At 49.1% G+C, this 16,901-nt stretch overlaps 1 protein-coding gene across 2 annotated transcripts in view; it reads left to right on the top strand.

The window, feature by feature from the left end:
• LOC137425565 (semaphorin-3A) overlaps positions 1-16,901 on the top strand; it is a 79,529-nt gene that overhangs the window by 26,198 nt on the left and 36,430 nt on the right. For both annotated transcript variants that reach the window (XM_078776794.1, XM_068114122.2), the window contains exon 2: positions 16,031-16,219. In XM_078776794.1, the coding sequence (XP_078632920.1) occupies positions 16,054-16,219 (166 nt within the window). In that variant the 5' untranslated portion in view covers positions 16,031-16,053. The remainder of the gene's footprint in view (positions 1-16,030; positions 16,220-16,901) is intronic.

Here is a 16,901-nt window from a genome sequence, read left to right as displayed (position 1 = left end):
AACTCGTGGTCTGCCTCGGGCCCCCCGAAAAATAAGTTTGTCCTGGGCCCGTCGCCCTCTGATTTCAAACAGTTCGGGTATCAGCGTTGTCCCCATAATCATCTCGAGGCCGCCGCCATGTATTGTCGTTCTGCGCACCTGCTGTTTCACAACTCCCCTGTGGAAATCTAGGCAAGGAGTTAGGTTCGTGGACCCCTATCCGGTGTGTTAAGGCATAATCATCTGCCATGGTGGCTGCGTCCCACAGCTTCGGTACTTTCTTTTCCTGCAGGTACACTTTGATGTCCTCGTGGACACACTGTTGAAATTCCTCCACCAGCATCAGGTCACGCAATGCTTCGAAGTCGTTCCCGACTCCTTTCGACTCACACCACCGATCAAACATGTTTTCTTTCACTCTGGCAAACTCCACATGGGTCTCACTCTCCCTCTTCCTGGCATTCCTGAATTTTTGCCGGTAAGCTTCAGGAACCAACTCATAGGCTTTGAGGATATGCTTCTTCAATACCTCATAATCTGCACATTGGTCCATTGGTTGCGCCGAATAAATCTCTTGAGCTTTACCCACCAGCACACTTTGCACTAGTATGGTCCAGGCCTCCTCCAGCCAGTTTAACTGTCGAGCCACTTTCTCAAAGTGTGGAAAAAATTGAGTGACTTCCTTTTCACTGAAGGGTGGAACCAGCCTCACATGTCTGCCCACCTCCCAGGTGTTCTGGCTAGGTGTCGACCCCGTCAGCAAGGGTGGTACCTCTCCCCGTTCTCTCATTAAATCCAGCTCCTTGAATTTAATCTCTTGCTGAAGCGCCAGATCACGTTCCTTCAACTCCCTTTCGGCTTTTCTCTCCTCTGCTTCGAGTTCCCTGGCAGCTCTCCTCTCCTCTGCTTTTCTCCCTTCTAACCTTTCCTGGAGTTCTCGTTCCACTCTCCTTTCCTCTGCTTGTTTCTCTTCTCTCCTCTCTTCTGCTTTCCTTTCTTCTTCTGCTCTTTCCTTTTCTGCTTTCCTTTCTTCTTCTGCTAACCTTTCCTGGAGTTCTCGTTCCACTCTCCTTTCCTCTGCTTGTTTCTCTTCTCTCCTCTCTTCTGCTTTCCTTTCTTCTAACCTTTCCTGGAGTTCTCGTTCCACTCTCCTTTCCTCTGCTTGTTTCTCTTCTCTCCTCTCTTCTGCTTTCCTTTCCTCTTCTGCTCTATCCTTTCCTGCTTTCCTTTCTTCTTCTGCTCTTTCCTTTTCTGCTTTCCTTTCTTCTTCTTTGATCCGTTCCTGGCTCCGTAATTGCAAGTCCAGTTTCTGGAGCTCAACGTCTTCTGGTTCTTCGGGTAGCCACTGCCAGGCTAACTCGTCCCATGTTCCTAATCCCACCATAGATTGTATCACCGTGGTCTGCAACTCTGCCTTCCTTGAATTAGTTCGGACCTCCAAGTTAAAATGTTTGGCCAATTTCAAGAGGTCCGCTTTTAGTAACGCTCGGAACTGTGCCTCACTCGGTGTTACCGCAAAGTTCTGTGCAACAAACGCCATGGTGACTATCGTTAACACCTGTTAACCTTCACCCAAGACTTTACCACAATTTCTCAAAAATTTACCAATTAATAATTAATTAATAAATTTTAATGACTAAAAATTATTATTTTATTATGTTATACAATTTTAGATCCCGGAATTCAATTGGACGAGCCCCCAATTTCTGTTACGGGGTCCTCTCGGTGACTACCTGGTCTCGGTGACCCCCGGACCGTGAGAGGAACTCCGCCAGAAAGATCTATGATTTATACGCTTTCATAACGCAATCAATATGAAAGACACAACAATTCAAGTCAATAAGAAACCCCCACACCAAGGATCCGGATTAATCAATAATATATTCCCCAATCAATCAACAACCATCAACAAACAATCACCAATATTACTAAGATGGCCATCTCATATATGTCCCCCCTTTCCCCATTCACGACCCCTCAATGGTCACTGTCCCTCACAATGTCTCTGGGCCCCTCCAGACCAAGGTGAAGGTCGACTTCTCCGCACACGGGCGGTTGAACGGACCCCTGGCTGACGTGCTCCAAACGTGCACGTCGCGTACCGGGAACAGCTGCTGCAGCACACACCTCCTTGCAAAGCAAAGCGGGCAAAGCAAAGCGCGGCTTGCAAAGCGCGCGAGGCCCAATGTGCGACCCGTACGCGTCCTTGTAGACGTTGAGGCGAACTGTGCCGGACGCTTGGTTCCGTGCACGAACCCACGGCAACTTGACGTGTAATCGGTAATTACCCCGCGCAGGTAACTCCTTTCGCCAGTCGGGCTTTCAAACGCAGCGTCCCCCACGCTGCTCCATATCGACACCGCTCGCGTCGGAGCTGGGCGAGGAAGAAGAAGATAGCCGCTTCTCCAGGACCTCGTGTCTTGTTTTTCTTCTTCCGGTTCACTATCCCGTTTCCGGTCTCCTGTTATCCGGAGCCTCGCTAACCATTTAACCACAACAACCTTTAATAGAATAAACCTTAATAAGCAATGACATGAATAGTAATTCACCTAAATCCGGGATCCGTAACAATCGATAAAGGTGATATAATATAACAAATATCATGAAACATTTACATTTTGTAGTCCATTGCATAATTTAAATAAACATAAATGCAAATTTCGCATCTGGAAAAAGTAAGTACACCCTTGGCTCTAATAGGTGGTATTGCCCCTTTTGTCAGAAACAACCTCAAGTAGGCGTTTCTTATAACTGTCTACCAGTCTCTGACATCGATTGGGAGAAATTTTTGCCCACTCCTCCATGCAGAATTCTTTCAGCTGTGTGACGTTTGAGGGGTTTCTTGCATGCACAGCTCGTTTCAAATCCCCCCACAACATCTCGATGGGATTTAGATCCGGGCTTTGACTTGGCCATTCCAGAACCCTCCATTTCTTTCTTTTCAGCCATTCCTTGATGGATTTACCGGTATGTTTAGGGTCATTGTCATGTTGCAAGGTCCACCTTCGGTTGATCTTCAACTTTCCGACAGATGGCATCACATTATCCTCAAGCACCCTCTGGTACAATGAAGAATTCAAAGTGGATTCTATGATGGTGAGCTGCCCAGGCCCTGATGCAGCAAAGCTGCACCAAACCATAATATTCCCACCACCATGCTTTACAGTTGGTATCAGGTTCTTATGGTCAAATGCTGTCTTTGGTTTTCGCCAAATATGTCTTCTGGTACTGTGGCCAAACAGCTCTACCTTTGACACATCTGTCCAGAGCACATTGTTCCAGAAGTGCTGGTCTTTGCCTATGTGTTCATTGGCAAACTTTAGTCTTGCCCTGATGTTCTTTCTCGACAGCAAAGGTTTCCTCCTGGCACACCTCCCACGTAGATCAAATTTGTGCAGCCTCTTTGTAATGGTAGACTCGTGTACTTTGACATCAACAGTGGCAAGAGCAACCTGTAGGTCCCGTGATGACATTCTGGGGTTCTTAGAGACTTCTTTCAGCATCTTGCGGTCTGCTCTCGGGCTGAACTTGCTGTGGCGGCCTGGCCTGAACAAGTTGGCAGTTGTTTGGAATCTTCTCCCCTTGTAGATGATCTTCCGGACAGTTGAATGATTGATTTCCAATTGTTTGGAGATCTTTTTAAATCCCTTCCCAGACTTGTAGGCATCTATAACCTTCTTTCTGAAGGCCTCAGAGACCTCTTTTGATCTGGGCATGGTGACGCCGCACACTTCAACAACAAAGAGCAAACCAAACTAAATGTCTGAGGTTTAAATAAGACAGGTTCCTCCAAGATCCTCTCTAACGATCTTCTAATCATTTGTACCTGAGCTGGTGCACCTGATTCTAATTTTAGGTATTTGAAGTAGTGATAAATGTAGGGGTGTGCTTACTTTTTCCACATGCGAAATTTGCATTTATGTTTATTTAAATTATACAATGGACTTCAAAATGTAAATGTTTCACGATATTTGTTATATTATATCACCTTTATCTATCAATATTGTTGAAATGAAGATCAAATAGCTGTATGTTGAAATATGTTGAAATAGTCAAAACTTTACATGGGGTGTACTTACTTTTTCACGTGACTGCATACATATATATTATAATGCCTATAAAAAGCCTACATCCCGTTTCAAAAAATTCACCTTTTGTTGCCTTATAGCCTGGAATTAAAATGCATTAAATCTGATTTTTTTTTCCACCTTTATTTACACATCGTTTCCAGGTGAAACGATTTTCCACCACATCTTCCAGGTGAAAAACAAATTCCACAAATTTCAGACAATTAACTTAAAATACAAAACTAGAATATCTTGCTATCTTGATTGATTCATCCGAATGTGTCCACCAAGTGTTGACCCCCCTGAGTTAATACTTGGTGGAAGCATCTTTGACAGCAATTACAGCTGCGAGTCTGTTGGGATAGGTCTCTACCAACTTTTCACACCTTGATTGGTCAATATTTGCCCATTCTTCTGCACAAAACTGTTCAAGCTTAGTCAAGTTGTGTGGGGAACGTTGATGGAAAGAAATCTTCAAGTCATGCCACAGATTTTCGATTGGATTTAGGTCGGCGCTCTGACTGGGCCACTCAAGGACATTTATCTTTTTGTTCCTTAGCCACTCCAGTGTGCCTTGGTCTGTGTGCTTCGGGTCGTTGTCAAGCTGAAAGGTAAACTTCCGTCCCAAATTAAACTTTCTTGCAGAGGGCAGCAGGTTTTCCTCTAGGATTTTTCTGTATTTTGCTCCATCCATTTTTCCCTTCTATCCTGACAAGTATCCCAGTCCCTGCTCATGAGAAACATCCCCATAACATGATGGTGCCACCACCATGCTTATTGCTTCATAGTAGGGATGGTGTTCTTTTTGTGATGTGCAATGCCACCCTATCATACAGGCCAGACTTATGCAGTGCTTGGGATATTGTTGTCACATGCACACAGTGACGAGTCTTTGCCATAAAGGCCTGGAGCTCTTTCAAAGTTGCCATTGGCCTCTTGGTGGCCTCTGATCAGTCTCCTCCTTGCTTGGTCATGATCTATGCAGGGTCTTGGTGGTACCCTAAGCCTTCCACTTCTTAATGATTGTCTTGACTGTGCTCCAAGGGATATTCAAGGCCTTTGAAATATTTTTATACCCATCCCCTGATCTGTTGCCTTTCCACAACTTTATCCCAGAAATCTTTTGAAAGCTCCTTTCTCCTCGGCTGCTCCTGAAAGCTCCTCGGCTCAATATCTTGAACATATCTGCATTGTACTGGTTTGCACAATCGGGGTTGGCAGCCAAGTGCCGTGCAATGGCAGAAGAAGAAGAAGAAATAGCCGTGCAATGGCAGAAGAAGAAGAAGAAGAAGAAATGGCCGATGGTCCTTGAACGTTCTTGAATGCTCATACCGGTTGTGTCCTCACTCCCAAATTCTCTCCCCGAATCGCCAGATGGACATGCTGTTTGATACGATCAGCCAACCTTTGGAGATATTAATGGGTTGGGAAGGGGGGGTGGATGGGTTGTAACTTGTATACAAAGGCAAGGCTCGTGGAAGAGCTAGAATGCTAAACGGATCAGGATGCAACAGAACAAAAGGAACAGCAGAAAGAGGGGGAAACACTAACAGCAGGGTTGAGGGACAAAAGAGACAAGTAAATGAAACCGGGAGGAAAGAGGGATTGTAAACACAGTAGGGGAGGATGCACGGGATGGACAAGATGGAAATAGAAGCAACGTCTCAGGTAGCAAACACTGGAAATTTGTAAGGAGGTGGGCTTGGGAGGTGGAGGGGGTTTGTGGTGCACACGAGCCCTGAAGAAACTTGGGGTGATGGTGAGGGGGTGGGGGGTGGGTGGACAAAGCACAGAAAGAGCAGAGGGTGTAAGGCCAGAAAGAGGGCGGTGGAAGGCAGAGGGACCACCGACCTGTCCGTGATGGGAAAGTTATAGGTCAATGGACTCAGCTACAACGCGGGAGATTCCCATGATGTTGAAGGCCTTGGTTATCATGGCATCAAGCTGAGAAATGTGTGAGGCAGGGGCGCCAGCCTAATGGGGAGAGCGGTACTCCATAAAGCTGCGGATGAAAGCCTTATTGGTAGATAGTAGTTCAGATGTGCCAAGGAAGGATATTGTACGATGGAGGGTGCACAGTCGGCGATTGACTTTGGAGGCCAACTTTGAAAGGTTCTTTGCCTGATAAAGATTGTGGCTGATAGTGAGATCCAAGAGTTTGAGTGATTGAGTGATTGAACTTCTTCAAGTGGATTATGCAGCGTGGGAGTAGGTTGCCAGACAGTCCTTTCGGAGAGAGATAGAGAGTGTGAGTTTTGTCAGGATTGAAAGACATATTGCAAGTGTTTGACCAGCTTGTGATTTTGTCAAGGTCTGAAGAGAGGGAAGAGGTTGCAGCCTTCCTGTCTGAAGGATGAGGGATGTCACGGCAGAAGGTGGAGTCATCAGCAAATAGATCAAGAGGATTTTCCAGAGAGAGAGATCTTTGATGAAGATCAGGAATAGGACTTGGCCCAGAACACTGCGTTGAGGAACTCCAGCCTTGACAGGGAGAAGAGATGAAAGGATTCCGTTGAGAGCCACATGCTGGCTATGAGAGATGAGGAAGTCAGTAGGCCATGTGTGGAGTTGACCTTGGATGCCATAGGCAGATAGTTTGGAGAGTAAGGCAGGATGGCAGACTGTATTGAAAGCACGAGATATGTCCAGAGAGATGGCCCTCATCTCGTATCTGACATTATGGGCCTCCATCCATTGTTGGGACGTAGGAATAACATGTCCAAGGTAGAGAAAACTGGTCTAAATCCAAAACAAATCAACATTTAAATTCATTAATATAAAAAAAAAATAAACAGTGACCTATTGAGAATAAACGTTCACGTACAAGCCTAAAAGGAAAATACATCCTTCGGTGTCATGAGAATGAATTTTCTGTTCACAAAATCCAGACATTGATGTGCAAATTGATGTAATTTGCACGAATTTCTGCTTCTCTCCGAGAGATTGCGCTTTACAATCAATTAAATAAAATTCATAATCACTCTTGTCAATTCAAACATTAATGTCTTTGTTGCTGTTCAGCTCATTTTCAATTCGATTGCACCATAAGAAAGAATGGATGAGGACGTTTTTTTATTGCATTCGTTTTGGTTATGTGATAATTTAACACATTGTAAAGAATTGGTTTGTAAATGTGTTCAGAAAAAATATATATATATATTTGGTTATAATGTAATTTGTGATTTTTCAGACATTTGTTATTGCATTTTTGTCATTGAAGTGTGTGCAATGACTTTGGCAACCCTTAACTCATCATATTCCATGCAGTTTTTGTTTAAAATATCATATCCTCTAGATTGGTCAATGCATAATTGATAAAATCTCAAAATTGACCTCATTTGACCCTTTTGACCTCAAACGTCAAATTCAGAGATAACCGGCCCACATCATGTTTGGCATCCCAGTCCAGATCGAGGTGGGCCGGCTTGAGGCGGTCCACGGAGAGACGATCCAGGGCACCACCGATGTCGACGGTGAAATATTTGTCCCCGGTCTCCAGCACGCGGAAGGTCCCGTCGTACGGAGGCCGCAGCGGTGCCCGGTGGGCGTCGTGCTGGACGAAGACGTACTCTGCCGTGCGAAGCTCAGGGGTGACGTGGGAGGACGGGCAACCGTGGTGTGCCGTCGGCAACGGGGCGAACCTCCGGGCGGTCTCCTGCAGGGTGGAGCGCTGTTGCGCCGTGGACCAAGGAGCCGTGGAGTCGGGGATAAATTCGCCCGGTACCCGCAGTGGTTGCCCGAAGACCAGCTCCGCCGAGGACGCGCGCAGGTCGTCCTTGGGCGCCGTCCTGAGGCCCAGCAGGACCCAGGGAAGCCTGTCGGCCCAGCTGCCGTCGCGGAGGCTGGCCCGGAGCGCGGCCTTCATCAAGCGATGAAAGCGCTCGCACAGGCCATTGGCCTGGGGGTGGTAGGCCGTGGTGCGGTGCAGTTTGACGCCGAGCCCTTGCGCCACCGTGCCCCAGAGCTCCGAGGTGAACTGGGGGCCACGGTCGGACGAGATGTCCGAGGGGGCACCGAACCGGGCAACCCAAGTGGCGATGAAGGCTTGCGCCACATCAGCCGCAGACGTCGCCGCCAATGGCACGGCCTCCGGCCACCGTGTGGTGCGGTCCACCATGGTGAGGAGGTGGGTGAACCCCCGCGAGGGGGCAGAGGTCCCACCAAGTCGACGTGGACGTGGTCGAATCGACGCTCGGGCACCGTAAACGGGGCCAACGGGGCCTGGGTGTGGCGGTGGACCTTTGCGTGCTGGCACGCGAGGCACGTCCTGGCCCAGTCAGGGACGACCTCCCTGAGGCCATGCCAGACAAACTTCGCCGCGACGAGTTTCTGGGAGGCCTTCGTGCCCGGGTGGGACAGGCCGTGGATGGCGTTGAAAACCGGGCGCTGCCAGCCAGCGGGCACGATGGGGCGAGGCCGGCCGAGGGAGACGTCGCACAGGAGGGCCACACTCACGACGTCGAATGGCACCTCGGTGATGCGGAGGCCCGGGACGGCGGTCCGCAAGGCCTGGATGCCGGGGTCGGCGGTCTGGTCCTCCGCCATCCGGGCATAGTCGATCCCGAGGTGGACTGCGTGCGCGACGGACCAGGAAAGGCAATCCGCCACCGGGTTGTCTTTACCCGCGACGTGACGCATGACCGTCGTGTACTCGGACATGGCAGAGAGGTGACGCTGCTGCCGTGCCGACCATGGCTCGGCGACCTTGGCCATCGCGAACACAAGGGGCTTGTGGTAAACGAAAGCCGTGAACGGGCGGCCCTCGAGCAGATGGCGGAAGTGTCGGACCGCCAGGTGGAGCCCGAGCAGCTCGCGGCCGAAGGTGCTGTAGCGGCGTTCGTGTGGGCGAAGCTGCCGGCTAAAAAACGCCAGTGGCTGCCAAGCACCACGCACCCACTGCTCGTGCACCATGCCCACCGCGTAGTCCGACGCATCGGTGGTGAGGGCGATCGGTGCATCGGGCGCCGGGTGCGCCAGCATGGTGGCGTTGTCCAGGGCCAGCTTTGCGCCCGCAAATGCCACGGCCATCGGCTCTGACCAGGCGATGTCACCTTTGCCCAGCTTGCCCCGGAGGGCCTCGTGCAGGGGGCGGAGGAGCTGGGCGATGTGGGGCACGAAGCGGTGCTAAAAATTTACCATGCCCAGGAACTCCTGGAGCCCCTTGATCATGCGGGGGCGCGGGAAATCCCTGACCACCTCCACCTTGGCCGGTAAAGGGACGACCCAGTGCCTGGTGATGCGGTGCCCCAAGAAGTCGATGGCGGCGACGCCGAAACAGCACTTTGCGGGGTTGATGATCAGGCAATGCTGGCCCAGGCGTTCGAAAAGCATGCGGAGGTGGAGCAGGTGCTCCTCGCGGGACGTGCTCGCGACTAGGATGTCATCCAGGGAGAGATAGATGAAAGGTAAGTCGCGCAAGACGCTGTCCATGAGCCGTTGGAACACGTGGGCCGCATTCTTCAACCCAAAAGGCATTCGCAGGAACTCAAAGAGGCCGAAAGGGGTGATGACGGCCGCCTTTGGGACATCGTCCGGTTGTACGGGGACCTGGTGGTAGCCCCGGATGAGGTCCACCTTGGAGAACATGGTTGTGTTTGCCAACCGGGCGGAAAATTCCTGGATATGCGGGACCGGGTAGCGGTCGGGGGTGGTGGCATCATTGAGCCGGCGGTAGTCACCGCTCGGCCGCCATCCTCCGCCGGGCTTCGGCACAATGTGCAGAGGAGAGGCCCAAGTGCTGTTGGAGCACCCTACGATACCCAGCCGTTCCAGCGTGGCGAACTCTGCTTTCACCACGGTGAGCTTCGTGGGGTCGAGTCGGCGTGCCCGGGCATAGACCGGCGGCCCGACCGTGGGGATATGGTGCTCCACCCCATTTTTGACGGCCACCGCTGAGAAGGTCGGCCGCGTGAGGGCCGGGAAACTGGCGAGGAGGCGGGTAAACTCGTCTGCTGCCGGAAGCATGCAGACTAACCTCGCCAGGACGGAACCTTTCAGCAAGTCGCTGGGCAAGCCGCTTGGTGAGCCGCTCAGCGAGCTGCTCAACGAGCCACTCAGCAAACAAGTGAGCGAGCTGAAGGTTTCGGCCTGGATGAGACGTCTGCGCTTAACGTCGACCAACAGCCCATGCGCACATAGGAAGTCCACGCCGAGCAGGGCCATTGGCACGCTGGCGGTGACGAACGACCATTGAAAGTGCTGCCCTCTGAACCGCAGTGAGAGGCACCGCTTCCCGAATGTGCGGATGGGTGTACCGTTGGCTGCAAGCAAAGCGGGGCCCTGGCCCGCGGCTTGCTTGTCGGACGCGGAGGCAGGGAGGACGCTTACCTGCGCTCCCATGTCGCAAAGAAAACGGCGACCGGACAAGGTGTCCGTGATGAACAGGAGGCTGCTGGAATGGCCGACGCTCAGGGCCGCAAGTGAGCACCGGCCCGGTCGTTTCCCGACCCGTCAAAAGAACACGGCGGGCGGCACGTTTTAGCCTTGCCGCCGAACCTGGCATGGTAGTAGCACCAGGTTTTCGGCGGTGGCGGCCGCGTCGGCCGTGCCGGCGGCGGTGGTGGTGGCGGCGGCGGTAGTAGGCGGGGCGCAGCAGCGGTCATGAGGAAAGCCGGGGGCGCTGTAGCCTCTGCACCGGGATCCACTACGGCAGCACCATAAACCGACCGCGTGTCGCAGGCCGTGAAAAACTTGTCGGCCTCTCCGGCCAGGGCGCGGGGTTCCGTGATGTTGGAACCGGCCAGCGCGAGGCGCACTTGTATCGGTAGTTGGTGGAGGAAAAGTGCACGGAATAAGAAATCCGGGCGCTGGTCCCCAAGCAGAGACAGCATGAAATCCATCCGGACGGATGGTCGTGTGTCGCCGAGGGCGGGAAGGTCCAGGAGGCGGTCGGCACGTTCGACCTCTGTGAGCCCGAACGGTGCGAGGAGGAGACGTTTGAGTGCCTCGTACTTGTGGTCGCCCGTCGGGCCCTGAAGGATGGACACGACGCGGGCGGCCGTGCCGGGCCCGAGGGCGGCGACCACGTGGTAGTACCGGGTCTCGTCCGCCGTGATGACCCGGAGTTGGAATTGAGCTTCGGCTTGCACCAACCAAACATCGGCTTGCGCTTCCCAAAACTCCGGGAGTTTGAATGCGACGGTGTTGGTAGCCAAGGCGCGTTCGGGGGCAGCAACGGCTGAACCAATCGGGGTCACCAGTGTGGTGCTGTGCACACACGACTCGATTGTCAGAGAGGTAGGCCACAATGCGTGGATACAACAAGAGTCTTTATTAAGAGCTCGCACTTCAGCACTCCGCGGGCTCGACCTTCGAGCCCGCATATATGTCCCGAGGCCACGCCTTGCCCCCGGGCGTGGCCGATCGGTCGAAAGGTGGGGCATGCTTTTCAGTTCCCCACCTGGATGCTCCCGCCACCGACTGGTGCGCGGAATTATTGTCCCTTGTGCCCGCCACAATACAATGATTAATTGCTATTAACAGAGATCGGTGTCCTATGCACAAAACAGGTTCTTGGCAGTCCTACTATAGAGCAGACTGTTATGATCAGATAACAAGGCATATTTAATGTTGCTTGAAGTACAGTCGAAGTGTCCATGACATGTCTTTGACTGTACTTCAAGCAATACTACGCATGCCATTTTATGTGATCGTTGCAGCCTGCTTGACATCAGGGAGACAAAACGACGTCTGCCTGGCAGAGGACTGAGCATTTAAGATCTATACACCTAGAAAACACAACTGGTCTTCCAGAAGCGGCACATTTGAATGTTGCTAATCATATTAATAACTAGATGGTATTCATAGAATACTTACCCTGCGCTTATTAATCGAATAGAATACTTATTAGTAACTAGACGGAAGCCTCTCCTCAGTGAAAGACACATGAAAGCCGCTTGGAGTTTGTAAAAAAAGCACCTATAGGACTCTCAGACTGTGAGAAACAAGATTCTGTGGTCTGATGAAACCAAGATTGAACTGTTTGGCTTCCGTCTGGCCACTCTGCCATAAAGCCCAGATTGGTGGGGTGTTGCAGTGATGGTTGTCCTTCTGGAAGTTTCTCCCATCTCCACACAGGATCTCTGGAGCTCAGCCAGAGTGACCATCGGGTTCTTGGTCACCTCTCTTACCAAGGTCCTTCTCCCCCGATTGCTCAGTTTCGCCGGACGGCCAGCTCTAGGAAGAGTCCTGGTTGTCCCAAACTTCTTCCATTTAAGAATTATGGAGGCCACTGTGCTCTTGGGAACCTTCAATGCAGCAGAAATTTTTTTGTAGGCTTCCCCAGATCTGTGCCTCGACACAATCCTGTCTCTGAGCTCTTCAGGCAGTTCCTTCGACCTCATGGCTTGGTTTTTGCTCTGATATGCATCGTCAGCTGTGAGACCTTATATAGACAGGTGTGTGCCTTTTCAAATCATGTCCAATCAATTGAATTTACCACAGGTGGACTCCAATCAAGATGTCCAAACATCTCAAAGATGATCAAGAGAAAAGGGAGGCACCTGAGCTAAATTTCAAGTGTCATAGCAAAGGGTATGAATACTTATGTCAATGTGATATTTCAGTTTTTTCTTTTTAATAAATTTGCAAAACTTTCTAAAATCCTGTTTTCTCTTTGTCATTATGGGGTATTGAGTGTAGATTGATGAGGGAAAAAATGAATTTAAACGATTTCAGCTTAAGGCTGCAACATAACAAAATGTGAAAAAAGTGAAGGGGTCTGAATACTTTCTGAATGCACTGTATGTATGTATGTATGTAACCCCCTACTGGTTAGACTCCCAAAATCCGAACTTTCCACCTTCACTCTTTTGTTTATCCTTTCTCCCATTTCGAACCACCTTCCAGATGCTGTTTAATCCCACTATCCCATCCAGAGCTTCCACCAGGCAGTGGAAACTTTCTTTCTCTTTCTCTTTCTCTTTCTCTTTCTCTCTTTCTCTTTCTCTTTCTCTTTCTCTTTCTCTTTCTCTCTCTTTCTCTTTCTCTTTCTCTTTCTCTTTCTCTCTTTCTCTTTCTCTTTCTCTTTCTCTTTCTCTTTCTCTTTCTCTCTTCTCTCTCTCTCTCTCTCTCTCTCTCTCTCTCTCTCTCTCTCTCTCTCTCTCTCTCTCTCTCTCTCTCTCTCTCTCTCTCTCGATTCACTGGTACAACAAACTTCCCACACCCATTAACTCCCATCCTTCCTCTCTTGTTTTCCCTTTGCTCTTCCTCTGCTGGTACACATTGCCTGCGCAGTCCTGGATCAACATATTTTTGTCGTCAAATGTTAGACCTGAGCCTTGCCCCGAGTGATAACTGCAGTTGCTGGTGCCTTTTTATCCTTTTGTAATGAGCAATAATCCCTATAGCATGGGCAAGGGAAATATTACATTGTGTGAGTTCAGTGATAAGTTATTTGCATCTAGATCGACCCCTAGCTTTTATTCTTTCCACCACAAAACAACACGTGATCTGCAATCAATCATTTCGCACTCATCTCTTCCTTCATTCCCCTTTATAAACATCACAGAAAGCTTCGTTTCCTGTGTTAGCTTGGTGACATTGTAATTATTTGGCCGCAATGCAAGCCAGAGCTGAGGTATGTGTGAGTATGTTAAAAATAGTGAACCAATGAACAGTGAATTCTGCATCTGATGATGATTTGGAAGCAGCAGTAGAAGCTGTTTATAAAGGAGCAAATGAAACAGGTAGATAACTAGAACAGAACTCAGTCGAGCGCATACTTCCGCCAGACTTAACATTTTACGTTTAGCATCCCACAGATAGGCTGGATCTGGCTCCCGACCATAAGCTAATGCGCTTGTTCATGTCACCTACCTAACTCATCCACAAAGTTTTGTCATGAGTCATCCAAAACTTTTTGAGATATCTTACTCACAAACAGACAAATGAAAAATCACTGATAGAGCGACACTTGGCAAAAGAGAACAAAGTTCTATTCAAATTTGAACAAATCATATTCAAATTTCAAGTCAATCGGATGAAAATTTCGGATTTTAGAAATTTGAAATGGTTGGTGACCTTGGCCTATGTTGAACTTGTGACCGATGTTGACGTCAAAAATAGTTGTTGGTTGAATTTAGATAGTTGATATGTAAATCATATTCAAATTTCAAGTAAATCGGATGAAAATTGTGGATTTTAGAAATTTGAAAATGTTGTTGACCTTTTGGCCTATGTTGGCTTTTTGGCCAATGTTGATCTCAAAAATAGAGTGTCGTTGAATTAATTTAGATGTTGTGTAAATCCTATTCAAATTTCCAGTCAATCGGATGAAAATTGAGGATATTAGATATTTGGAAAAAGTGGTTGACCTTTGGCCATGTTGACCTTTTGATCTTTTGACTTCAAGAACAAATAGAATTCTGTCGAACCACGAACTCTACTGTTTGTTGAAGTATCGTGAAGGTCAGAATAAAATTGTGACCTGTAGGCAAGTATAAGTGAGGGCGCAGACAAACACACATACACTACATGACCAAACGCATGTGGACACCCGAACATCACACATCTCATTCCAAATCATGGGCATTAATATGGAGTTGGTCCTCCCCCCCCCCCCCTTGCTGATTTAACAGCCTCCACTCTTTTGGGAAGGCTTTCCACTGAATGTTGGAACATTGCTGCGGGGATTTGCTTCCATTCAGCCACACGAGCATTAGTGAGGTCGGGCACTGATGTTGGGCGATTAGGCCTGGCTCACAGTCGGCGTTCCAATTCATCCCATAGGTGTTTGATGCGTTTGAGGTCAGGGCTCTGTGCAGGCCAGTCAAGTTCTTTCACACCGATCTCGACAAACCATTCCTTAATGGACTTCGCTTTGTGCATGTGGGCATTGTCATGCTTAAACAGTAAAGGGTCTTCCTCAAACTGTTGCCGCAAAGTTGGAAGCACACAATCGTCTAGAATGTCATTGTATGCTGTAGCATTAAGATTTCTCTTCACTGGAACTAAGGGGCCTAGCCAGAACCACGAAAAACAGGCCCAGACCATTATTCCTCCCCCACCAAACTTTACAGTTGGCACTATGCATTCGAGCAGATAGCGTTCTCCTGGCATTTGCCAAACCCAGATTTGTCTGTCAGACTGCCAGATGATGAAGCATGATTCCTCACTCCAGAGAATGCATTTCCACTGCTCCAGAGTCCAATGGCGGCGAGCTTTACACCACTCCAGCTGACGCTTGTCATTGCACATCGTGATCTTCGGCTTGTGTGTGGCTGTTCGGCCATGGAAACCCATTTCATGAAGCTCCCGATGAACAGGTGTTGTGCTGACCTTGCTTCCAGAGGTCGTTTGGAACTCGGTAGTGAGTGTTGCAACCAAGGACAGACGATTTTTATGCGCTCCAGCACTTGACGGTCCCGTTCTGTGAGCTTGTGTGGCCTACCACTTTGCGGCTGAGCTGTTGTTGCTCCTAGGCGTTTCCACTTCATAATAACAGCACTTACAGTTGACCGGGCAGCTCTACCAGGGTAGAAATTTGACGAACTGACTTGTTGGAAATGTGGCATCCTATGATGGTGCCACGTTGAAAGTCACTGAGCTCTTCAGTACGGGCCATTCCACTGCCAATGTTTGTCCATGGAGCTTGCATGGCTGTGTACTTGATTATACATACCTGTCAGCAATGGGTGTGGCTGAAACAGCCGAATCCACTAATTACAAGGGGTGTCCGCATACGTTTGGTCATGTAGTGTACTTGTCCAAAAAATTATTTATTTATTGCCAAGTAACAAACAGACAGGGGTGAAAACATAACCTGTTTCCACCTTCAGTGGTGGGGGTAAAAGGAAATGTCGCCATCAGCAAGCGAAACTGAAAAACAATTTTAATTCTTGAAAATAATGAATTTTGTAACAACTGCCTTTGCAGATCCACGGAGGACATGGTCCGTGAGGGTAGCCTTCTTGCTTCCGCTCAAAATTTAGCATGTGAAGTCTATGTAATATTGATGGATGTGTTGTGTTTTCTCGTCTTGCCAGGTATTCGGTTCCCAGAAAGCGGCATGGGACATTGTAGGGGGCAGACGGGAGGCGGTACCCCTCGTTCTTCTGCCATCATGCTCGTCTGCCTTCTGAGGTTCTTGATGGCTGTCTCGCTCCCTCACCTCGCTGCTGCCTTTACCTGGGACAACCGTGGAGCAATTCCCCGCAATACGCTCTCGCACGAAGGTTGTTACTTGAGGCCTAATGCAATTCTGTCTCTAATACTGCTGTAGACTCTCACCGAAAATGGCAAAATTAACTTGGGATTGGTTGATAAATTTATGTTTCTGTTGCACTATTTGCATAATGAGCTGACAGCTTGTCTGACGGCGTAAAAATGGCAACTCGTTATTTGTTGCCAAGCAACGGACTCATCCAGCTGTGAGAGAACAGACAAAAAAAAGCACAACAGGAGGTGCTTGGTTGGATCTGATGGTCTATTCTCTTTCTGTTAACTGCGGAAGTTCAAAAGAAAAATGCCGCAGCCCAAACAATGACTCAATGGGCCAGACCGAACGTATTTGGAAGTGGGGATGATTAATCACATGAGTCTTGGTCATGATAAACTTGGAGAATATTTGGACAAAATTCTTCCATAATTTTAGTTGTGCAGTTGGCGAGGGATTAAAAAAAAAAATCATTTTGGGGGAAGGTGGACATCACTGCTCTTGATAGGCAGAATATTAATGCCCTTCACGTGTTACCCGAAGGACATTTAAAGGTCAACCTCAAAGTCTGTACTGGCACATGTCCACTAGACCAGGCAGATTACCTATGAGGTTGATTGGCAAAGTGAGCTGGGTTTTACCAATCATCCTATAGCAGCATGATTGGACTTCTGGGAGTAGGTTTTCAAAGCCCATTGAGC

This window comes from Myxine glutinosa, chromosome 4, assembly GCF_964187855.1.
Source record: "Myxine glutinosa chromosome 4, kmMyxGlut1.1, whole genome shotgun sequence".
Taxonomy (NCBI): domain Eukaryota; kingdom Metazoa; phylum Chordata; class Myxini; order Myxiniformes; family Myxinidae; genus Myxine; species Myxine glutinosa.
This window is presented reverse-complemented; position numbering and strand designations above follow the sequence as displayed.